General features: G+C 33.5%; 1 protein-coding gene across 2 annotated transcripts in view; it reads right to left on the bottom strand.

Moving 5' to 3' along the window:
• Positions 1 to 26,990, bottom strand: part of MID1 (midline 1) — a 194,313-nt gene that overhangs the window by 114,656 nt on the left and 52,667 nt on the right. For both annotated transcript variants that reach the window (XM_051984539.1, XM_051984540.1), the window contains exon 2: positions 24,564 to 25,279. In XM_051984539.1, coding sequence (XP_051840499.1) covers positions 24,564 to 25,223 — 660 coding nt within the window. In that variant the 5' untranslated portion in view covers positions 25,224 to 25,279. The remainder of the gene's footprint in view (positions 1 to 24,563; positions 25,280 to 26,990) is intronic.

Raw genomic sequence — 26,990 nt, 5'->3', positions numbered from 1 at the left:
TTACTTTTATGTTCTAACTATACTGACAAATCTTTGAAGTATGGACTTTCTGAGGGAAAGGGGGACAGATAAATGAGATGAGATGATGAATGTTCCTACTCTCCAATAAAAAGAAAACCTCTTTAAATGACTTTAACAATGATCTACTGCCAATTATAGCCAATTCTATATTATCTGTAGCTTTGATTTGGTTACTATGTCATTGACTGTACCCATGTGTTTATGTATATATTTATATATGCATGTATATATATTTGTGTGTTTGGTTATATGTATGCGTACTGGTTTTAGATCATTTAAAATTATACCTATGAAGACTTTAGTGAGAAAAAAAATGAAAATAAAAAAATCTAAATTTTCCTGTGATGACTAAAAAAGAAGAAGAAAAAAGGTTTTTTTTTCTTTTTGGTGGGTGGGGCATTTCCCTTGTTTTTCAGTAAATGAACTTAGTCTGATTCAGAGAGCTTCCTAAAGATAGCAAGCTAATCCATGATCCCAATGTTCAATGATGAAGCCACTTCTATGGCTTCACTTCACTTCTATGAAAATAGCTCCTTTTGTATCAGCTGCATACTTGAAAACAAGAGACAAACTCCTATTCTTCATCCTTTGCCAAATCTCCAGACATTCCTCTCTGTCAAACAAGAAGATTGCAACAGTTTTCAAGTCACACAGTTAAAAGGGAGGAAAAAGACTAATGGAAACTTTGTTCAAAATGGGATATTTGCCTCAGGGTGGTATGATCACTCTCAGGATGAATGATGGGGGTGGGTGGGGAGGAAAGCAACACTTAAGAAAATGCTGTTCTATAAGGTGACATGACCTTGCACTAGTGACAAGGTTTAGTGTTTATAAGTATATTTTTGTTTACAATAGTACTTATTCTCTATCTGATTTTCTAATTTTTTTTTCTAAATTGGGTATAATGGTACAATTGTACTATGACACTAACATTCTATACATAGTAATATATAAGGGTTTTGTTCCTAGATTAGGTATCTTATACAATCCTTTGGATAATTCATGATCTTTCAACTGTCTGCATCTATTCAAAAATTGGCAATATTTGTATTCAGTCGGAAATCTATGCAATAAATGGGAATGATATGCACTTGGTAATAAAAGAAATATTTTCTAAAATGAACTCCTTCTTACTCATGCTTAAGACATCAGGAGACAGAAGGCTCAGGCTTTTATACATAGCAGAAGTTCTTGGAAAACCTTTTGAGGTATTTTAAGGCAAGCAGCCTCTGCTATTTGTATGCCAAAGTAAAGTCTCAGAAACAATAAAACAGAGGGTGATTGTCTTTTAAAATTGAAAAATGATGTTCTCCATTTTTTATGTCTGTGGTTCATTAAAAAAGAAATGAAACAGCAGCCTTCATCCCAATTTTTTTTAAATGCCATTATCAAAACTACTTTCTTTTAAGCTCTTTCTGCTTAGAGAAGGATTACAAGAAAAATGGGGAAATGCCACTATTTTCTCTAGAGTATTCCCAATACATATATTCTTTATTGCAAAAGCATAAAGTTGCCTCACTAGGTTTTTTCAGTTACTAGTCTTAACAATCTAGATAATTATCAGCTAAATCTTCAGTTGCTTATCTTTCTATCTCCTCTTCCTCAAAAGAGATGCCTGGTTGTTGGAATCCTAGTGTTAACTCAACTTGATTTCAATATAACATTCATCCTCAAGTATATATCTTGGAAGTCATTTCATGAAATGCTCAAGGCTGTATAACTTTCATCAGTTCAGGAAAGAATTGATTATCCCCTAAAACAAGGCTATCAGAGATTAATGCAAAGCAACTATAGGGTTTAACTAAGTCAAAGACAAGGGTGTAACCATTGGGATACCTGCCATAGCTACATAGTTGGAGGGTATACTTCCATAATACTTGTGTCATATCATCCACAGCTTTCAACATTACTCAGTCTGATGATAAATTAAGGGGCCAGACTAGATTATGCTAGAATGGGGGTATTTTGGAAACAGAGTTTACTCTTAGGCAGTAAAATAGTTGGTGCAAAAAAGTGCTTATTCTATTTTTTATTAGATTTGAACTGATAATCAAGCTAGATCATCATCAGCCCGCTAATATTTGTTTTGAACACTAAAGTTCGCAAAGCATTTTGCAAAGTCTGCAAAGCATATCTTACCTCACTTGATCTCCAAACAATTCTGTGAGGCAGATACTAAAGGAATTATTTATTTTTGATGGAGAAAATGGAGGTTCAAAGAAAGTAAGTGACTGAATTATAGTCACACAGATAAATATCAGAGCCAGGATTGGAAGTTACATCTTCTTGATTCAAGCTTAGTCCTGTAGCTACATTACTTCTCCATAAGTAAGAGAAGACTCTAGAGTATATAAATGTATCTTGGTACAATTAAAACAACAAACTAGAATAATTATGATATATATAATCGCTATGATCTTCCAGTCTTATATTTGGAATAGACTTAAGAATTCATCTAATGAACCTCCTGTTTAATTTCCAATAGGAATTCCAATTCCAATAGGATGAATTCCAATAGGAGATCATGTAGTCACTGCTACATTTCCAATGAAGGAGAAAACTCATTGTTCCATAATTATTTCATTTTAGACAGTTCTAATTTAGTAAAATTCTTTAGGTTGAACTGAATTTTATATATATTATATATATGTGTGTGTATATATATACACACACATATATATGTGTATATATATATGTATGTATTTGTGTGTGAAAGCAACAACATAGTTTACCAAATCAAAAACATACAAGTTACATAGAATTTGTTATAACTGACAGTAGATCATTTAAAAAAGTCATTTGAAGAGGTTTTATTTTTATTGGAGAACTTTCTAATACCATATATAGTTCTATTATTATGAATGAGCATGTGCATGTATACATTCATTTAAAAAAATACAGAAGTTTGGGACTTTTGTTCACTAACAGTAGCCCACTTCCCTCATGCCTGTATTTCCTTCTCATTCCTCACACTTCCTCCTATTCTATGCCCTCCCACTAAAAAAGGTCCTTGCATGGGATATCTACTTGTTTACTAATCCCTACTGAGTAAAGTCTCCATGGATACCAAATGGCTCCAAACAGTAGAAATCAAGATCATGCTATTTTGAATGACTTGTCATTTAGCCAGTGTTATCACCACACTGTGTGGGCATGGAAAGTGAGTATAGAAAACAGACCTGATGAGTATCCATTGCAGGGTTGGGATAAATCAAAAAAATGAATAAAAATGACAAATACCTACAGAGGACTGGGTTTTCCGTATATTTTTATTGTTGTTAGAGTGAAGCACCAAATAACATGTGAGGCAGGCTTCGATATTTGGAATTTAAGACTAGAGAATTCATAGTCCTGAAACACACATCCCAATAACCTCTTCTATTTTCTAATTTATTTTTAAGTTTTGGCCTTATTGAGGGCAGTAGGCAGTAGAAACAAGAAAAAAAATAAGATCATGAATGGCACAGGGTACTTTTAAGAGGCAGGGATAAAAGAAATTAGCAATTTTTTCTTTATAAAGCTAGTCATTTCTGAATTCTACTCTCTACCTGCTTTTCTATGCCTTTTGGAATGCCTTTATTCCCCTCCTCCCCAACTCTTTAGAATCCTCTTGCTCAGTTCAGTTCTTGAAGATGCAAAGCATGTTCAAAAGCAAATTCAGGGAAAAAAGGGGGGTCTCTCCTTCCTTATACAAGTCAAATAGAACAAAATCAAGATGGCCTTCTATACCAGCATAGCGAGAGCACAATTGTAGGGTGATGATATTTAAAATGAGTAGTTTCTTCATGAATTTTTTTCAAGATAAATTTTTTTTTTTGTATTCTGTACTGATTGTAAGCTCTCACAGAATCCGAGATAGGAAGGAATCTCTGAGGGCATATAGTATAATCTCCACATAAAGAAGTCTGCATTAGAATTTTTGAGACAAGCAACTGTCCAACTTCTGCTTAAAGACTTCCCAGTAGGATGATCCCATCACTTTTGGAGGCAGTTTATTCCAATTTGGATAGGTGAAATTGTTACAAAGGTTCTTCTTTTATTATACCTAAATTTGCATCTTTGCTACTTCCTTCTCTTGTCCCTGGTTCTTTCCCCTTGTGAAGGGGCTGCCCCCATTCACTTTTCATTTGAGAATGCTGGGCTGGCAGAACTTGGCCCTCAGGGTGAAACATTGCCACACAAAAATGCAAAGCATTTGCCATGCAACAATCTGGTAAACTAGGCAAGGAAAGTATTTTTCATTTTACAGATGAGGATATTAAATTTTGGAGAAAAGAAATTACTCACCTAATGCTTTTTTTTTTTTTTAACAGCATTTTAGCCATATGTCAAACAGCCCACATATCAGCTTCTATTTCTACAATGACCTAAGTACAACCAAGATGATAAAATCAAATTGATCTAGACTGTGAGGTATAAACTGGGAGTCTGTGAATATAAGAATATGGTAAGTCAGGCAACATTAAAAGTTCTCATTCTAGTAATGTTAATAGAATAATGTTAATATTAAATTTTCTTTCATTGTGTAACTTTATAACTAAAATTAATGGAATTGTATGTATTCTTTTCACATATTATCTTCCCATCTCCATATATTGGATTGAAGCACTTCCTTCTTGTCTTTGCTGCCAGATTCCTGAATCAGAGGAAATATCAGAAAACTACTGTTAGCACATAAATTATTCAGATTTCATCTGTGACTTGTTTGGGGACATTTTATACCATGGAATTTAGCTTTGTCTTTCTGGCTGCTTTAAGCTTTCTCCTTCTCCCTCTCTCCCTCCCCCCTTCCCACTCTTTTTGCCTCCTCTCCTCCTTTTCCCCCACTTCTTTCTCCTCCTCTCCCCATCTTTTCTCTCTGACATAGTAACAATAAAAATTCTTTTTTGAATGGTGTCCTGGAGAACCTGAAGAGTTGTTTTGTTTTGTTTTGCTTTGTTTTGTTTTGTTTTGGTTTTTTGGTGGGGGAGATAAGCAGTTATAAAGTATCAAATGCATGACAGGCACTGTGCTAAACCCTTTAAAATTATTTTCTTTGATCACATATATTTGATAAAAAATTTATATTCTTTTGGTCAGAGTACCTTCAGGTAAAAGTATGGTTCCCCATGTGAACAGAGGGAAAGGGGGAGGGAAGGGAGGAGAAGAAGGAAGAAAGCACTCTCTCCTCCTGAGCCACCAGGCTCCAGTGGTAAGATCAGGATGACTGGAGCTGGCCTCAGATGTCATGGAAGACCTATAATTCCCAATTGCATTTTCTCAATTACTTTTAATTTGATTCAGGCTGCCCTTGGAAGTCATCCACAGCGACTGAAGGTTGTATTTGACATCTTTGATCTACAAATGGCTTCACACATATCTAATTTGATCCTCACAACAACCTTGTAGGTTGTTGTAGGGTAGGAACTATTGATATTAGTTTTATTCCCATTTTGTAGATAAGGATATTAAGACTCAATATGTCATGGATGATTTACAAAATGAATAAAAATGAGTTTAAAAAAAGAAAAAAAGAGTCCAAACACTTTAAAATCAATGCTAAACTGTCCAAAAAAAAAACAAAACAAAACATCACATTTTATTAATATTGATTAGACCTTTCTGAAATCTTGCAACTATTGGGAATTTTCTTTCTCTCTTTTTTTCCTGAAACAATTGGAGTTAAGTGACTTGCCCAGGGTCAAACAGTTAGTCTGAGGCCTGATTTGAACTCAGGTCCTCTTGACTTCAGGGCTGATGCTCTATCCACTGTACCACCTAGCTGCCTCTGGGAATTTTCTTTTTAAAGTTACTATATATATAATGTGAACCAAAAGGAACAAACTATATCATTTGAGATTCATGATTTATATCTTCCTGGGGTGAACACTGAAGTCTCTACTTCCTTTTAAACAAAAAGGTCTACTTTCAGTGAGATGAATTAAACAGAGTTTTCAAATTTAATTCCTATTTCTGTCACTTTTTTAGTAGATAAATCCCTGCAAAATACTGTATTAGGATAGTGATTTCTATTAATTGGAATAGAGGATATAATTCTTATTGTTTAAAACTATGAAGGCTTGCAATTTATTGAACATTAAAGAACTGGGTTGTATAATATAATATGGTATATCATAATAATACATTATGTAATACTGTTTGTGTGAAAGAGAGAAGTGAAAGAGAGAGAAACAGAGACAGAGAAAGAGACAGAGACAGAGACAGAGAGACACAAATAGAGAAACACAGAGAGAGACACACAGAGATAAAGAGAGAGAGAAAGAGAGACAGAGAGAGGAGGTTGGGGGAAAGAGAGGGAGAAATAGTATATATATGTATATGTGCTGTATGTGAACATGTTGCTAGATGACACAGTGGGATAGAATGCTGAGCCTGGAATCAGAAAGACTTATCTTTCTGATTTTGAATCTGTCCTCAGACACATCACACTAACTATGTGATCCTGAGTAAATCACTTAATTCTGTTTGTCTCAATTTCCTCATCTGTAAAATGAGCTGGAGAAAGAAATAGCAAACCACTCAAAATAGGATCATGACTTAGACATGACTAAAATAAGACCAACAACATCTATCTGTATGTAGATATGTATCTATATATACATATATACACTACATAGTATAATAAAATTATCATCTAATTTACCCTAAAACTCATGGGTCTTTTCAATTTGACTTATAGCTAAAACTTCCTTTATATGCTGTTCATGATTTTTTAAAAATTTTTATAACTGTATTTAAATATAATTGTTTTTGGTGATTGTATGAATTTTATTATATGAATTCAAAAACATTATTCTCTAAGAATAAGAATTATTTTGCTTTTATGTTTGTATTCCCAGAACTTAGCACATAGTAAGGGCTTAATTAATGCTTTCTTTGCTTTTATTTTATTTTATTTTATTTCATAGTAGAAATATTAGGTTTGGATTTTAGTTACAGCTCAAATGTTACTAGCCATTTGATCTTAAGCAAAACATTTCTGCACTTTGGTCCTCAATTTCTTTTTCTATAAAATTAGAGGATTAAACTAGAAGATGATTGATCCCTAAGGTCTCTTTCCGAGCTAACATTTTATAGTTCTATGATTTTTTACAAATCCCTATTTAGAGAAAAAAGCCTGGGCTTCTCATTTTGTGAAATAGGATAGAACACCTGGTATGTAGTACTGAAACTGATCTTAAACACACCAAGAAAACTGTGGGATAACAAGTACTACTCAGTACACCTAAATAATATTTTGAATTTGAGAATGTTTGAATTTAAGAATGTTAAATGAACTTTTAGAGACAGAAATATTGCTGAAGCAGCCAAAAGTTCTTCGTGTGTAGACCTATGCCACCACTTTGAATGATGGGAAGTGATTTTACATAGATATAATGTGGGGTTTTGGAAACTTCTGGATTATTTCCAGGACTGCTAGCAGGGTACTGCTCAGTTTAAAATAATAATTAAAAAAAGCAGGCAAAAACAATTCAACAAAAAAAATCCCTTAGCTTTGCAAATTTCAGAACAGATTTGTTTGGAAAACTACACAAAAAAAGTGACATATAATCAATAACTGACCTATAAAAAGAAATCCTCATTTCTCTCTGTACTTTACTTTTAGCAAAAACACTTTTAGGTCAAATTAGCTTGGCTGTTGGCTGACTGGAAAGTCTATCATAAGTTCAACAAGGTTTATTGCAATCTTAACTCAAAGTGGGATTCAAGTAAGCAATAACTAGCAAAATATAAATAAAATGACTATTTTGGAGGCAAATTCCTTATCAAATAACTGAATGTTTATCGTCACTTTTATTTAAAGTTTTTTATATATTACTGAGGAAAACTATCAGATAATTAGGCAATGCATCTCTTGGGAAAATGCTATTAGGAAGACCATTTGAATTTGAATTTCAACAATGTGATGTGATAAGGAAAGTATCACACTAGTAATCAGAGAACCTGAATTCAAATAGCTCTGAGACTTCCTGTATGTGTGAAATCAGAAAAGTCACTTTCCTTTTCTACATCTCAGTTTCCCTTTTTCCCTCTGTAAAAGACTAAGGAATTTATAAAATGTCTTCTGACTCTAATCTTATAAATCTATAATCACGGATTAGTGGTTCTCAATTTTTTTTTTTTAACTGTACTGTATATTAAAATTGGTCATGAACTTACAACATGCACATATTTACTTTTTCATAAGTTATGTATATGTACTCATAATTCATAAATATAATTTATAAAACACAAAAAAAGTAAAAATGAAGGAGATAAAGATGATATACTATTATGTCATCAGTTCATTAATTAACTGTTGGTAGAACTGAGAACTGAACCAATTATTTTGGAAAGTAATCTGGAATTATTCCCAAAGAGTTATTAAAATGGCTCTGCCCTTTGACATAGCAATACTACTACAAGTTCTGCTTCCAAAGATGATCAAGGAAAAGTGAAAAGAACTTATTTTCTAAAATATCTACAAGTAATTCTCTTTGTGGTGGCAAAGAACTAGAAATTATGGCGATGTCTGCCAATTAGGGAATGACTGATCAAGTTGTGGTATATGATTGTGATGAAATACCACATAATAAGATATTATGAGTTGAATGATCTTAGAAAAACATAGATAAACTTGCATGAAATAATAAAGATTAAAATGAGCAGAAATAGGAGAACATATTGTTTTAAAAACAACTGAGCAAATAAGTCATTTTGACTATTATAAATACCAGATTATCTATAAAGGACCTATAAAGGAAAGTGTTATCTCATCCAGAGAAAGAACTAAAAAATAGGAGTATGTATAGAATGGTAAATTATTTGTGTCTAATGACAGCAATTTCCAGTGTCAGGGAAAGGAGGGTGGAAGAAAAAAAAAAGCAAGTTACATGACAACTTCATTATATATTTAAAAGGAATAGAAAATTTTACATAATAGATTTGCAGTTTTATGTATAATTTTTTTTAAAAAAATCTGTTATGGAAATTCTTCTTGTATTTCACAAATTAAAAATAAAATAAAGTGTTTTTAAAAGAAGATATAATATTGAATCAAGAATGTCACTAAAATTTATTGAGTAGCAGAATGGCAATGTCAGACCTGCACTTTAGGAAAATTATTTAGCAGCTATGTCAATGAAAGACTGGAATTGGGCAGGGGAGATGAGGCAAAAACTGTAAAAACATTCTCTAGATACCAGTATAGTCCTTTGGCCACCCATCTATTATTTATTGCTTGCCCTTGCACAAGGCGAAACCCACCCCAATTTTAATACATTCTTTCCTTGAATGCCTTTTATTTCCCTTATTAAAAACAAGTCACCTCTAGTAATTTTATTAATTTATATCCAATGTGAATAGTTCCATTGCTCTTTTGAAGATCCACATTTTAGATTTTTTTAAGATTGTGGAATTCCATAATTGGAATTTGTTAGGATTCTTACAAGGTACTAAGTCACTGGAAATGATAGAGACAATGCTTATGGACTTGGTTCACACCTTTGGAGTTCACACCTTCGGGAGAGTTCACACATTAGAGTTCACACCTTTAAGAGAGGATATATAAGAAGGACTTCCCACAAGCCCACTAGAGACTTTTGAGAGATTCACAAGTCAGAAACCCATAAGCCCACTCTCTGGGAGGCAGAGTCAATTCATTCCATATTCCACCTTTCTGCTGGCTGGAGACATTTGGAAGAAGAGAGGCTGAAGCTGGAAGAGGCAAAGGACTAGCAATAGGAGCTCTTGGAATCAGGGAGAGAGATAGGCCTCTAAGAAAGCTAACGGGGCTATTTTGGAAGAGACAATAAAGGACTAGACTTTAACAGCTGGCTGCATGCAGTTGAGGTGATTATTACTCGGAATTGAAACAAAGGTGGCTTCCAGAAGTTCCCCAAGAAACCTGTTCCCAGAGAACATCATATTTTAGAGATAAGACCATTACAGGAATTTATATGGCATCATTAGGAAAGTACTATAATTAAAAAAGATAGCTGGCTTCAGACACTTAACACTGTCCTCAGACACTTAATATTTCCTAGCTGTGTGACCCTGGACAAGTCACTTAACCCCAATTGCCTCAGGGTGAGGGAAAGATGGGATTTTGTGTCAGGGAGTAGTTATTGAATTGTTTAAGGCTATGCTTAATGCAACTAATGCAACTAATCTGTTTTCATCCTTATGTCAATTTAGACTCCATCTCATTGTCTAATCATGTCATCTGACCAAGATATGCATACTGATTGACCAAAAAAACTGGGCTACCCAAACAGCTGCACAATTTGCATTATTTATCTATTCAATTTTCCCCATGTGGATTTTTAGATTGGTCCTCTTTTGAAGTGATTGAGGTCAGATCAGTTAGCACAATGTCACCCACAAAATGGAAGTATTTCACCTTCATTAGGAAATCTCTCTTCCATTTGGACTTGACTCAGTACCTTGTCTATAACAATAGCTAATACTCTTGGTGACACTACATTTCTCTGTTTTATTTATCACTGGCTATTAATAAGTAGATCACTAGCATAATCATTTCTGCAATAGCTTCTATCAAATAAGTTTGTATAATTATGGAATAGAGATGGGTGATACTTTACTGGGGATAAATCTTAAAGACTGTATTTTTCTAAGGAATCAAATGCATTTTTTCATATAGCTAGAGATAGCCTAGTTTTTTTTTTTTCTCTTGAGAAATGCCGTTTATATCTTTAAACCATTTATCAACTAAGTACTGAGTCTTATTCTTATAAATTTGGTCTTCATATACTTTGGAAATGAGATCTTTATTAGAGAAATTTGTTGCAGATTCAACTCCCCACCCCTGTTAACTGTTCCTTTTTTAATCTTAAGCTTTACTGAGTGTTTTCACATGCAAAAAAAGTTTTATGTAATAAAAATTATTCATTTTGTTTTCTGTCATTCTCTCTATCCCTTATTTGATGAGTTATTTTATATACATAGATCTGATATTTTTAACCTGTTCACTAGCTATTTTTCCATCTTTTAGATGTCTTGAAAATTCATCCTTTAAGGATGTCAAAATTGTGTCACTTTTAGCATCTATTTCATAGTTTCACAGTCCTTCCCATATTTAACTTCTTAAGTGCTTATTCTGCTTCCCCATATAACACCCCAGGAACATCTGTTTGTTGTCATTTCTCTTTCACATATAAATGCTACTAAGAGAATCAGAAATTATCAAGTCATTGAGTTTTATATACTCTCTTTTCTCCAGTCATTGCTTCATCAATTCCTATTCTTCTTCTTGTGTAATCTTTCTATTTCCTCTCTTCACCAAATTCTACAACCATGACCCATGATCAAATCAACTCCATAATTAGTCTCAAGATGATGGCTGATCACCTTTTAGATTTTCAGGACCTCATCCTCTTCTGTTTTTCTTATATCTCTTTGACTGCTCCTTCTCAGTCTCCTTTCCTAGATATCTTCCAGATAACCATAGCTTCTAACTATCGGTATCCAACAGGATTCTGTTCTGGACCCTCTTTTCATCTCTATTTTACATCACTTGGTGATTCCATTGATTTAATTACTCTATTATGACAATTCGCAAATGTACTTGTCCTGACCAATCTCCAATTACCTTTCAGATATCTTGAACTGTATATCTAAAAGACATCTTAAACATATTTGAACTCATCTTTTCCCCTAAACTCTCTCTTTCTTACTTGCCTCATTACTTTAGAGGACAACACCATTTCTTCCCATCCCTTCACCTCACAATATAGATGTCATTCTCAATTCCTCACTATCTCTCATATCTTGTCCCCATGCAATCTGTTGCTAATGCCTGGCAATTTCACCTTTACTATTGTAAAGGTCTTTCAAATAAGATACTTTCTCTTATTTATGGAAATGTTAAACCATTCTGGTTTAGTCTCTCATCACCTCACACCTGTATTACTGCAATAAATGGCTGTTGGGGTTACCTGTCTCAAATTTCTCCCTACTCAAACCTGTCCTCCATTTAGCCATCAAAGTGATTTTCCTAAAGCACAGAACCAACAACGTCCCACACAAACTCACCCTCCACTTCCCACCAAATCTCCCATTGATTCCCTCATCCCCCAGGAGCAAATCCAAAATTCTCTATTTCCCATTTAAAGTCCCTCTATCTTTCCAGCCTTATACCTTACTCCCTATTATATACTCCACGTGACACTGACCTCCTGGATGTCCCATGAATAAGACACATTATCTCTTAACCTTAGCTGTACCCCATGTCTAGAATGCCAGAAAAGCCTGCTGGCTTCAAGTCCCAATCAAAATACCACTTTCTATAAGAAACCTTTTCTTACTCTCTTAATTCTATAGTGCTTTTCCCTCTCTTACTTATTTCCTATTTATCCACTATATAGCTTGTTGTCCCCTCTGTTTGACTATGAACTCTTTGAGGGTTCCTCAACTTTTTGGCCTCTATTTGAATCGCCTAAACTCAATACATGCCTGGCACATAGTAGGAGCTTAATTAATGTTTCCTCTTCCCCAAGCCACCATCTATCTGGTAACTTTTCTAGACCATAGTACTCCTCCTTGGCCATCATCCCACTTCTGCTATTAGAATATAAGTTCTTAAGGGACAGAAACGCTCTTTTTTTTTTGTATTTGTTTCTGTAGCACATATTTCAGTGCTTGGCACATAATAAGTACTTAATATTTTTTTATCCATTCATTATCAAGCATATTTTCTTTTCACAGTATTCATTAGACTTTGCGACCTAATTCCTTTTTACTTAGGCAAAATGCTTCATGGTCTTCTACCATCATCCTTTGTAGTAAAGTAAAATTACTTTATATTTGAAGTGAATATTACATTTATCTGTACTTTCTCTCCATTTCCCAAAGAGATAAAGAGTTTACTGACTAAGATAACTTCTAGGGTCTTCTGGCCTATTTAATAGATAGAGAGCTTTACATTGATTAAACTTCTATGGGAAATATTGATAACCAGAATCAAAGTCTTTGTCTCTCTCCATTTGACTATTTACTTAGAGAAAAGAGAATGAGAAATATATTTCAACACAAGTCATCCAAATCCATATACTCTTTCTACTTTGCTACACTTCCATATTTTGTTTATCTAAAAACTAAACTGGCATTTATATGTGGTCTAACAACTTTATAAGTCATAGTATCCTCCCCTGACTTTGCTGCTGCTACTATTGTAGACAATATGGATTGAGAGTCATCTTTTATTTTTCATTTTTTCATTAAGGAGCCATGGCCAAAGGATTAATCCACATGTCCCTAGACTGAATCTTAGACCTTAAGACATAGCTTGGAATCTGAAATGTACTGGGTCTTTTCAATTTGCTAAGACGTGGCAGAGTTTTCCTTTAGCCTGAGAGAATCCAGGGTCACATCCATGCCCTTACCCAGGGCAAATTTTTGTGGTGGCATAGCTAGTAAGATATTTTTAAAATAGGGAACAAGAAAGAATAAATCATTTGTTAGGAATCTAACAGATGCGAAATTTAAAACTTCTAGAGGTCAGTTCCAAAAATCTCAAATATTATTTTAACTAAAGAAAATGATGACTTAAGATGCTGAAATGGAAAAGGATATTAACAATGATGAATCCAAACCTCACACCAGAAAGCAATTTAGGCAACCATCAAATGATCTGATATTGCCTTGACATAAATGGGGATTTTGTTGAAGCAAACCATACTTGACTTTAAATTTACTCTTTGGCTATATTTCGATGGGAGAGGCTGGGAAGTAGATAACCTTAAATCAAGCCACAATTTTCACTAGAAATCATTTTGTTTGGCCTGGGGCCTTCTTCTACTGAGAAACAAAGTAGTAGTATTTTAAGCTATATTTTTTAGTCAGAGTTCTTTTTACACCCAAATTGTTATTAAAGGTAAAATGTTAACCATTGTTTGCTTTAAATCCTTATTCATTATGAATGTTTAATAAGCACTTATCTACCTATATGCATATATCTACATATGTAGCAGATAGGAAGAAACAGTTTCTCCTTTTTCCTGAAAAAAAAAAAAAGTTAGGCTAATTTGTTAGTATGGCACAGTGGGCAACATCAGAAAGAATAAAAGACTGGAACTGCTTCAAGATGGCAAGAAATGTGTTGTTAAATTGTGAGATAGCTTAGTATTATATTTCACATGTTTGCTAATATTTAGGCTCTGAATTTAAATCATAGAATCACAGAATCACAAAATTTTAGAATGGAAAGGAATCTCAAAATTCATCTGCTTCAAACAATATCTGAGGAGAAAACCTTATAGCATCCTTAGCAAATAATAGGTGTTATAGCAAACAAAGCATGAGGCTTACAATTACAAAGACTTCCTGAACTCAAATTTGGCCTCAGAAGCTAGCTGTGTGGTCATAGGTAAATCACGTACTTAACCTTATTTTCCTTGGTTTCCTCATCTGTAAAAATGAGTTGGAGAAAGAAATGGCATATTATTCCAGTAATCTTGCCAAGAAATCCCAAATGAAGTCATGAAGAGTAAGACTTGATTCATCAACAACCAAAAAATCCCTTTAAGACCTCCAGTTATAAAGAACTTCATAATTGTATCATTGAAAGTGAAAATTTTAATCACATAGTTATAGTGTTAAAAAACACCAACATTTTGTAATATATTCAATCAACCAGATCCTTTAAAAAATCTTTTTATTTTGGTCAATTTATTTTAAAAATAAATTTCTCTTGATTCTGTCTCAAATTATCTTTGCTCTCACAAATCTGAAAAGCCAAACAGCAGTTCCTGGTTATCTTTCTTTCCTTACTGAATTATTTCTTCTCATTTGATTTCCTTCCTCTTCTTTGTTTTTAGTGGGCTTCACAATGAAAGAAGATTATATTATCTTAGTGGGTGAGAGAGCAAAAGTATCTTCCAGAGTTTGGATTATTTCTTCATTACAACTCTATAGATGTGTTGTTTTGTTTGTATTTTTAATAGTTTATAATAATATCCATATTGGATTGAAATGTGTATAATTTGCAAGTAAATCTCCATTTTATTTTTCCTTTTGTCAAAATGTACATTAATCCTGATGACAAATTTTCAAATGAGATGATAATCCCTAAGAATTTTGTAAACTTAAAAGTGCTACTATTACTACTAATATTATCGGTGTTACCATTACTGCTAATGGGATGAGGCTGAAAAGCAAACAATAATACTTTTAAGTGAATCTGATATGAAACAAAAGTTATCAATACAAATTCTTAAAAAAGAAAAAAAAGCTATCCAACAGAACCAACTAACACATCATAACTAATGAGATATGCAATATTTTATATCAAAACTTTCCTATTTCTACAGAGAAGAGAAAAGAAAAAAAAATTTAAATTGTTGTCCTGAGTCAAGATTCTTGGTTATTTTAATGATATAGCACTATTTCTAATTTTTTTGTACTTTTCATTCACATTATTGTGAACTTTATGTATATTATTTTCTTTCTGTGAGTTTGACAGCCGATTTACTTTGAGAAACAGCAAAATCAGGATCAAGATTGATACTGAAACAATTTGGTGTTTTGTATTTTCCTATTTTGAAGGAAATTAACTTGGAATCATATACTTAATATTGACTTGTTTACTTAAAGTGGAATCAGGTACTGTGATGTTTTGATTTTTATATTGATACCACCATGACACAATGTAGTTAAGTTTCCATGATCTGAAAAATGTAGAAGAATCACACTCACATAAATAAGTGGCATGGTCAAGTATTTCAAATGACTTTTAACTCATTTAACAGTCACAAACTGCTTATGAGATTCAAAACACTACATCAGACATTAATCACGATTTACAATGACTACAGCCTCTTAACTATAAGACTTTAGTGAATGGTCTTACGACACAATAGGATTTTCCTAAAGTGTACATCTAACAATCTCTTTATATAGAGATTAGTAGTTTGGCAGAGTGGGTATGATATAGGCTATTTCCGAGCTTGGATATTTACCTGACCTCCTGGACCTCCTCAGGAAGGAAATGGATTCCTCTAAGGAAAACACATGACAACAGATTAATAGCCTAGTATGTGAACGGTAGTCTTTTCATGAGATAACCCTAAAGGAATGCAAAGTAAGCCTACTGTTTTTCCTTTCTAAGAGGAGCATTTTGGTTTGTTTTCAGTTTAAATGTAAGAAATTCCATAGTATTAATTCATTTATTTAAAAAAAATACACACACACATATCTATATAATAAGTTCTGACTAATCAAACTAAAAATAATCACTGATTCTTTAGTTGTGGATTTTTTTCACTAAGATTGAATATGACTTGTATTAGAGTCAAGCAAACAAACCAACAAAACTCAACTATTATAAAGGACTACCAAAATTAAGTATAAAGAGAGCTGATTTATGCGACCCTAGGCAGGTCACTTAAACTGCTTTAGTTTTCTCCACATCAATGAAATTGTTTTGATCCTTCATTTTAGAAGAGGACATTAGGAGGGTGATGTCTTGCTTTATTGGATATTGGATTTATTGGATGATATTGGATTTGAGTGAAGCAGCGATGAGCAAAGTAATCAGCCTCACTCTATTGTTCAACTTCATGGAAATCCAGTGACAAAACAAAGATTAGGACAAGGAGTACTGGTCCTCAATGCAATGAGAATACCTAAACTAAGGTCTTTCCCCGGTCTCAGTTTGTCTGAAGCAACACTCATTCAGTAATTAAAGGCTACATAAAAACGAAGAGAAAAGATAACCTAACCTGCCTTCCAAAAGAATCACTCTGTTATTCTAGTTAAGTCACTTCTGATTCTTTATAACCCCCTTTGGGGTTTTCTTGACAAAGATAGTAGAATTATTTGCCATTTTCTTCTTCAGCTCATTTGACGGATGAAGAACCAAAGGCAAACAAGATTAAGTACGCTATTTGCCTATGGAAGTTTACACAGCTAGTAAATTTCTAAGGTTGGATTTGAACTCAAAGAAAAATATTCCTGATTCCAAGTTTAGTGCACTACTGTACCACCATAGTAATTTTTAAAATTTCCTACTCCAGGCATTTTGGCTTAGTAATAAAGGTAAGATTCATAGGAATAAATCCTAAACTGCAAATGCATAAATGGTGTATATCCCCTATCATTTGTTCACCTACATTTATCTTTTCTATCTAGATTCATCTGAATGGAGAAATCTATTTTATAAGTAAAATGTCAACTTCAATCACAAGGATTCTTCCCTGAGCACAGTGGGACTTTAATAAAGCCTGTGTTGCTCTTATTACACAATCTCAGAGCATGTTTCTTTTAGAATTTTCCTCTAAAAAGCCCTCATACTGACATTGAGATTGGAGCTTTACTGATTATCTTCATTATCTTCCTGCAACTCTCATTAATTTTTTTCTTGAGTCATCCTCTTTACCCCACCCTGAGTCAGAAAGAATGGAAGAAAATACCCAACCAAAGTAAGAACATTCACATCACTGAAAACCAAGAAAAGGATTATTAACCATTTTTGGTCATAGACACCTTCTACATTCTGGGGAAGTTTAAGAACTCTTCAGGAAAAAAAGTTTTTAAATCCACAAATAAAATACAAAAATTACAAAGAAAACCAATTTTGTGGAAATTGTTATTTAAATTTTAAAACACTCACAGACCCCAGATTAAGAATACTGTTCAACCTCCAAGTCATTTTGGACATTTGGACAACTTTACAAAAATCTGAACTAAGCACTAACCATTCCATTATAACATGTGACCATATGCAATGTTTCGTAAATCAATTCATAGTATCATAATCATGGCTGCAAAATGTTATCATAAAGTAAACAAGATGCTTTTTAATAAAATAGAGCAACTTTAAGAAGATGTCACTTGCAAATAAGAGTTATATCACTCAGAAATAAGTTGATTGCTTAACCACATTAATTCTTTTATAACATATCTTTAGGAGAATCGTGATCTGTTATCTGTTGCAAGATGCTGTGGGTAAAAAAGTAAAAAAAAAAAAAAAAAAAAAGACATTTCTTCCTTACCCCAAACTAAAAGTGCTCTCTCCCATTTGAAATTATTTTATATGTTCTTTGTCTGTATTTTGTACTTTACTGGTATATGGATTTCTCCTCAAGAGAACTTAAGCTAGAAGAAAGGGACAATTTAAATCTGTTTTTCTATTCCTATAATTTTGTTCAGTGTCTAGCTCACAGTAGATGTTTAATAAATTTCTGATATTGGAATGAAGAGTTCAGGCTCTTAATAATGATTAAGTTGCCATTGGTTGGTATTTACAAAGCATTTTAATCAACAACTCTTGAGGTAGGCAGTGTAAGTTTTATCATTTCTACTTTTTTTTGAGGAAGAAATTGAAATCCAGAAAGGTTCAGTGGTTTGTCAAGATCAGTTAGCTAGTGAATAGAAGGTTTTTTGACTCCAAATTCAATTTTTTCCACTGCACACACTAAAAACTAAGAATATAATTTGCTAATCCAATTCTAGTGAGTTTTTAACAGTGTCATTTTGTGGATAGACAATGAATTTATTTTCTTGGCATTATCTACAGTACCAAAATATCACTCAAATGAAGAGAATGAGGCATTCCTTTGGAATTTACTTATTTTGAATAGTTACTTAAATAGAAATAGTTAGATCATCATTTAGGCCATTTTAGGAAAAGTTATCCTGACAAAAATTAGTTGATATGTTTTAATTTTTATTGCATTTCTTTAGTCTAAATTTTATTTTTCTTATATTTTTAATCTCTTATAATAATTATATATTTATGAATATATTTTATAATTCTTTCATAATAAATTTATTATAATATCTTTTACTTAATATGCTACAATGGATTTAATATTATTTCTCCCTCAGCACAGAGGTCATGTAGCAAATATTGCTTAGTTTCAAGCTGTTCTTAAGAGTTAAAAAAAGGACTTCCAGTTCAAGCCAACTCTTACTTTTCCCCCAATGTGTATTACTCCATCCCCCTTCTAAAAAATACCTTTAAAATAAGACCTTTGACAAATAGTCATGTGAGGGAGTTTAATCCATTTTTGAATATATCTAATGGTTACAAAGTTCTTCTTTACACTACACTGAAATCCTCCTTCCCAGAATTTCCAGCTACATATTTTATGTCTGCTCTATGGTGCACACACAATAAGCCCAACTCTATTTTTACATGACAAACCTTTAAATAATAGAAGAGTTATTTCTCTCTCTCTCTCTTTCTCTCTTTCTCTCTCTCTCTCTCTGTCTGTCTCTGTCTCTGTGTCTCTCTGTCTCTGTGCGTCTCTCTGTCTCTGTGTCTCTGTGTGTCTCTGTGTCTCTGTCTCTGTGTCTTTCTGTCTCTGTCTCTGTGTCTCTTTGTCTATCTGGGTCTCTCTGTCTCTGTGTCTCCTTGTCTCTGTCTCTGTCACACACACACACACATACACACTCTTACTTGTTAAGCCCGCTTTTCCTTAAATTAAACATATCTATTCCATTGGACCTGGGTCTCAAGTGACATCTTTTCAAGTCTTCTTGCTATTCTGGTTGATCTTCCCTAGATATACTCTAAAATCTGAGAAAATTTTTGAAAGACCAGTTATTTGCTCTTGATGTAATACTACCACATTTCCAACAGTCATGGACACTATAAAGAAGTTAGCAGATACTTATTTGGAATGACTACACATTTTTGGAGATAAGGTCCTTTTAATACAAGGATTACACTAAATGGCTTTTGAAATCCTTACTAGTTAGGGAAAGATGTTAATGTGAACAATAAATTCCATTAAGAGAAACTCTATAGAGGAATTCTGGAAACCTCACATAGGACAGAATTTTAAATTTCCTTTAAAAGTGGAGAGCAGAGCAAAAGTAGATTGAATAAGAACTTCAACAGCAATTGAATGATCATGAAATTCAGATTGTGGTTCTAGGCACATTAGTAAACAGGACTTTAAGGAACCCATTTGCCATATACTCTCTGGAAATTTCTTCCAGTTATCAAAGAATATCATGGAAATCAGATTGGATTGGGAGTTAGGGGACCTGGATGTTAGGCCTAGCTGCCTGATCATTGTCAAATCACTTAACCCTTTCTGGGCCTTATTTACTAGATCAATAAAATGAACAGGCTGAAATAAGCTGTTCTATAATCTCCATGCTTCTTTTATCCATGTAGGCTGAACAAGATAGACAACCAGCTTTCAGCTGCAGATAGAGTAACAGGAGCTGAATACCTTTTTGCCTCTTGGCATCTTAGATATGTTTCTTTACTATCAACAGATATGTGAAATCCTTATAGATAACAAATTTTTTGCCTAGTTTAATTTCTTTTCATCTTAACATCTTTTTCAGTTTTCAATAATATTCAATAATGTCAATTTAAATTTGATCTCTACATTAAATTAATTTTGATCTCTACATTTGCCTCACTAATATTCACTCATAAGTATCATTTCTCACTAGAATATATTATAATAGAAAAAAGGTTGAGAGGAAGCTACTAGTTCATCTTCTCCATCCAAATTATGAACTTACATTTTTATACAAGATGGTATAGGATGGACAGATTGTAATCAGCACCAATAGAGGAAGTAACTATTCCAATGAATGAATCAATAGAATGTAAGCTTTTTGAAATCCTATTCTTTCAAAGAATCTGTCACCTGAAACACAGAAACCTTGATCATTTTGTCATTTATGTCTATGCTGTCTATGCTAAAATCCAACATTCTAAAATGCATTAATATTTTTAATTTGTGATTGCTATTTGATTATACAACTTCTTACTATTCATCCCCATCAGATGGCAAGCTCTTTAGGAGCAAAGGCTCTTTAGTTTTTCCCTTATTGAATCCCCATGGATACAATACAATGCCTTATATACAGTAGGCTCTAAATAAATATCTGTTAAATTAAATGAAAATATGTATTTTCTCTCTCTGGATGTCTCTTTTTTTAATTTAAATTTTATTTTATTTAATAATAACTTTATATTGACAGAATCCATGCCAGAGTAATTTTTTTACAACATTATCCCTTGTACTCGCTTATGTTTCGATTTTTCCCCTCCCTCCCTTTACCTCCTCCCCAAGATGGCAAGCAGTCCTATATATGTTAGATATGTTGCAGTATACTCTCTGGATGTCTCTTTACTAAATGAGACAGTGAATGCTATCCTGTCTAAACCTTCTCCATTTTTTAACGGCATAATTATCTTTAGAGAAACAATTTTTTCCTCTTTTAAAACTATAAACCTTACAGCTTAGCAGTTATTACTCAAACCTATGTGTACAAGACTTAGTATTACGAAAGCATTAGAACAAGTGATTTCATACTTGAGTAATTCTCCTAAGCAGGTAAGATACAGGATATCAAATGGAAACTATGTTTTAGAAATTATATTGAACCACTGATAATTACAATGTCATTGAAGTATGCTACAGGCACATGAATTCCTTATAATCAATGTTCTTAACCAGGGTAACCAAATAATTATATGCAGCAAAGTCTAGTTTGTTGTTGAAGGTTAGAGAAATATCTCACGCTGGAATTCACAATATTGAAATTTCCCAAGTTATCTGGGACACAAATTATTGAGCACACACTGTACTTTTCCTCCTAGTATAGAACATAGAAAGTTTTTTTAACCTCCAAATGAATGGAAAGAGGAAATGCACATCTATGAATATAATCTATTTAGTCAACATAGTATTTAGCAAAAGGACTTTCTCTGAAAACATTATATTTGTTGAAGTAAATTTTTGTCAAGCAGAATGAAAAGAGGTTTTCGTTGTATAGATTGTACATGACTGATTTGAGTGTATGTGTGTATGATTTCTCTTTGATATATAGATAAATTTTAACAATGTAAAAATCATGTTTGTTTTTGTTCTGATGGCATACTAATGTCCAGAAAAATATACCTCTTGCTTTCTCAAAAACAAGAAGAAAAAAGAACAATTTCCTCCTAACATAACAAAATTTTACTGATGTTCCTTTTTCTCTGCATAGTTGCATAACTGTTATTAATACCAGAGGAAGGAACAAATACCCAAAGAAATTGTGTACATCCCCAAAGATCAAAGTGAATTAAAAAGACATTCCTCTTCTTATTTTTACAAATGCTATCATCTTTCTTCCTGCCCTACCACTGTGCCCATCTTCACTCTCCAAAATTGTCTATGTATTGCTAGGTGCTAAAGCATGAAAGCCAGATGTGTGACACTTTCTTATTTTATTGAATCAAAGTAAGAATCCTCCAAAATTTTTTTTTACCTATATGGTTCAGTCCTTCCAAAGCACATAACATCTTCCTTTTACATATTATATGACTGCATCTATGTAGTAATTGTTGTGTTTTGTAGAAATTTTTCGTATATTATTTATGTTAAAGGTATTTTGATAAACCAAAAGGAAATATTGACATTCATATTGCTTTCTGACTCCTGACCTTCTATAGATATTTTATTTATGTTTATAAAATGTGACATTTATTAACTATCCTTTGGCATATATTTAACAAATCTTAAATAAAAACCTGATATATTAGGACAAATGTAAATTTTACTGGAATATTATTTATTTGATTACAAACATTCTCACATTATAGCTTTGAAAGGATTGGCATTTCTTTATGTTTCAGACAGGGATAGTATTTCACATGGTTTTTAAAGTATACTCTTACATTACTGAAACAAAATTATGGTTGAAAAAATTGATCTCTATTGTTAATTTCATGTTTCAAGTTTCATGACTATAGCTACTGCTAAATTAATTGTCTTGATAAAACCAGTGTACCAGAATTTTTCATCGGAATAGTTTCATTTCTATCACTTAAAGAAGTAAATCATAATGGAAACTTCTATCTTGTGGCTACTAAAGAAGAGATAAGATTTATATAGTTAGCAAGAGTAACAACCAGGCTAAATAACAACAAGGGCTAAATATCAAGTACAAAGGTGGCCAAACAAAAGTATTTCACAATTTTAAAATTTAAGATCATTAAAAGACAATGTTGCATCATTTAATTAGTAGATCTTTTTTGAAACCATGAAGATACAGTTTATTATCTATCATGACTGAACACATTTATACTTTGGAACATTCCTAATTCTAACCCTGCATACTACCACTCTAGGGGGAATTTCAAGAGAGTTTGTTAGGAAAATTAAACAACCCCCCTGCCCCTCGATAGTATCAGTTTTTTAAAGTTATTTTTAATAAAACAATGTTAATTAAAAGAATTCTACAGGATTTATAGTTGTATTACCTGTTATTAAGGTCAACATATCTCCTTGGTTCCTTCATTCACTACTCTAAATAACAGTATCTATTTATTTCCTTATACCTATTAGTAAAGTTCTTGATATTTATTTTCTGCTAAGCAATCTGAAAAGACACTGATGACTTTCTCTCTTTGGATTATTCAGGTAGAACAGGTTACACAGGTGAAACTCTTGATCTTGGATGAAGGGATTGATTTCATTATACATAAAATTCCCTTTAGTAAATCAAGAATTAAAGAGATTAAACAATAGATGTGTTTAATTTAATTCTATTATCAAGAAATAAAGTACCTAGAACCTGTAAATATAGCTATCTTTTGCTGCTCAAGAAGAGATTTGTAGCAACCTAGTTAGAAGGAAAGTTTCTTTTCAGATTTAATATATAACACAATCAGATGATTTATCATGTTTGATCAACATCACAATATGTGTTTTTCCTGAGAGGAAGAGTTTCAATATATGTTTACTTAAAGCTTTTAATGTGTGGTTCTTTTCCTTTTAATTGATGCCTTCCCATCTAAAATTAGCCAGTGAAGATAAAGTATTGGATTTTTTTTATTTTAATCTTCATACTCTCAATATCTCAGTTGTAATAGTACTTTTAAGTAATTATACCTATTTCCTTTGGAAGATGAATAGACCTCAAGGGTTAGGCCTTGCTTGTTATTTCTACTCAAAAGTAATCTACTCCAATTTGAGTTCTTAGAATCTAGGTATGGAGTTGGAGTTTGGGGTAAATTAAATTTATGTTGAACCTAGAGCTCAAATATTTTCTGACTTGTTAATTATTAAATTAAGATCAAACCTCAAGATACTTGGGCAATGAAACTCACAAAATCTACTTTTAAGGAATATAGCCAAATATCATTTAAACATAGAATAAGGAGTTCCATAATCCTTATAATCCTCTATTTTTTCTTCTAAAATGACATAAGATTTTATTCCTTGGTATATGATAAAGATACAAAGAATTTTCCCTAAGCAAAATAAATGTCCCATAGCTAGATTTTTATCTCTTTATCTATAATCTACCATGCTCTTACGTTGAAAACAAAACAAACAAAAAAAAAGGTTGACACATCCAAAATTCTAGCAATCACCTACGTGTTCACAAACATGGAAATAACAAGCAATAGTCTACTTCCTACAAGATCCATTCTTGTGTAACATTTACCAAGTGCCAAAAACATGCTAATCCCCATCAGATAACACAGGCAAGGAAAAAGTCTTCACCTGCTTGCCAATGAAATAAGGAGTAAAGGGTTTTGTTCCCATGACATTTTCTGGCTCAAAATGCATGTCACTAACCTTTAACTTGTCATAGCGCTCACTCAAAGCCGCCACTTGATGATCTCGGTGTCGCCCAACCAGTTTACATAAGGCACAGATTAGTTGGTCATCTGTCACACAGTACATATTCACCTTCTCATCCTCATGCTCCAGACACATCAGCCCTCTGATGTGGGAATCTGGTATCGGTTCAATGAGACGGTGGCCTGTGAAGGGCTTCTTATTCGGGTGAGTTGCTTTCAGGCACTCCTCACAGTAGGACACTTCACAAGTGACACAGGTTTTCACAGCATCCTGGGCAGGGTCCTGGTCACAGAACTGACAGAGAACTTTCTCGCTGGAGGTCATGGTGTTGCTATCGAAGGCCCGCTCTCGGCGGGTCTCACTGGGAGAATTTGGCCCACTCACAGAAGCCTTCTGAAACCTGTCGATAATGTTTTGCAGGGTGACGTTACGCTTGAGTCCCTCTAGACCTCTCTGACTGAGGGTGATGACATAACGGCAAGTAGGGCACTGGAAGGCAGTGATGGATTCCACAGATTCGTTGGTGGCGCAGTGGGAGACTAGGATTCGATGTGCACAGTTGAAACAGAGGCTATGGGCACAGGGCAGCAGTAATGGGTCTTCAAATAGCTCCAGACAGATAGGGCAGGTCAGTTCCGACTCCAATGTTTCCATCTTCAAGCAAAGCTTTCCTGTGTCGTCAGCGAAATCCAGGGAAGCTGATCAGCTATCTGGAAAATACAAAGTAAAATTCGATTAGGCAAGAGAAAACACGAGGGGTTAGTCACAAGGCTTGGGGGTTGTCAACTTTTGCTGCCTTTTACATAACCCTGTTATAGAATCTACATGAAGTTTTGATTTAGCAGAGATATATCTATCAGATTTTACTTCTATTCCTATTTGGTGAAACTAATAATAATGGTATCTCTCTAAGATACTTCTTCTTTCCAGAAAACAGTGATTTCTTAATTTTTCTTGAATTGATTTCTTGATTTTCTTGAATATTCAAATGGCAAAGCCAAAGAGGTGAATAATTAAAGCTTATAAAAGGATTTCTTTAAAAAGTGTTTCTTAACCTGGGGTCCATAAATTTTTCTAGAAAAATACATTGTTAACTATAATTCAATGTAAGTGTTTTCCTTCACAATTCTACATATATTATTTTATGCATTTTAAAACATTTCCCTGAAGAAGGGGTTCATAGTTTTCACCACTTCACCACGTTACCAAAAAGATCTATCCATGACACAAACTAGGTTAAGAACCCTGACCCAAATAGCAGATACTTTAACAGCTTTAATACTTTGGCTCAAATTCAGAAGAAGTGGAAAAATGAGTCAAACGATTATGGATAATTTCAGAACCCTTTATTGTTAATAGTTTATAACCCCTAAGCATTCATGTTAGCACATATATGTTTTAGTGATATTTTATTCAACAGTGCAGCACAGGTAGCTGAATTAAATGGAGTAGCAGATATTTCTATTAATGTACATAGCCATAAAAAGTAACACACACATACATATAGTGTAATTGATTGAAATTAAAAACTGATAATGCCAGCTTTTGAAATACTTGATCTGAATAAACTACATCATGTTTCACAATGATCACTAGGAAAACAGAAACAGCTTTCCAGTTTATTCTCCCAACTCTCATAGGTAGAAGTTGAAAGGTTCATCAGTCAAAACCTCTTTTTTTTTTTTTTTTAAATTAAATTGGCCTTAGCTGGCCAGGAAACTTGGCATTCAAAGGATGTGTGATTTTAAGATAGGAAGCATTTCGTTGTGCTTATGTGAAAGAACCCACCATCCCCCATAACCAAAATGACACTTGATTCTTTCCTGTCTGTGCGAATTACAAGAAGTGATTGCTGAAGGCAAGAAGCCCTGCCTAAAGTTTTCCCTTCCTAAAGCTCTCTCATCAAGACCCCGTCATTGTCATGAGCCGACAGGCCAGTGGAGCAGAAGCAAAGGACTCGCCCCACACTCACAGGGCTGTACTTCTTCCCCAGTACAATCATCTCCAACTCTGGACAGCTTCAAATGGCACAGCTGCACAATCCATTCACTGTAAAGTCGTTGTTTGGTTGTGTGAACCCTTGCCACCCTCCCTCCTTTTCCCCACCACTCACCCTTGTGTAAAAAAAAGACAGGGAAAATCCACACACCAATCTTGGTTCATTAAGGGTGAAGAGAGCCTTATGCTCATTAGCAAGCTTGGGAACCAGATCTCTTTAAACCCTCTCTGTTGCACTACAATTAACGGGGGCTGCGGTAACAGTGACAGGAATGTTATGTACAGCCCAAAGCAGTCTGTAAGAGAATAGTACAGTTCACCAAATGGACACCAGGTTCAAATCACCCGCTATGGTTAATTCAAGCTGGCTTTGTGGGAAGGCCAGCAAAACTTCTGATCCAAAGCTATGTTTAGCAATTCAGA

The sequence above is a fragment of the Antechinus flavipes genome, chromosome 3 (assembly GCF_016432865.1).
Source record: "Antechinus flavipes isolate AdamAnt ecotype Samford, QLD, Australia chromosome 3, AdamAnt_v2, whole genome shotgun sequence".
NCBI lineage: Eukaryota > Metazoa > Chordata > Mammalia > Dasyuromorphia > Dasyuridae > Antechinus > Antechinus flavipes.
The sequence above is the reverse complement of the archived record's forward strand: the minus strand, read 5'-3'. Positions and strand labels throughout refer to the sequence as shown.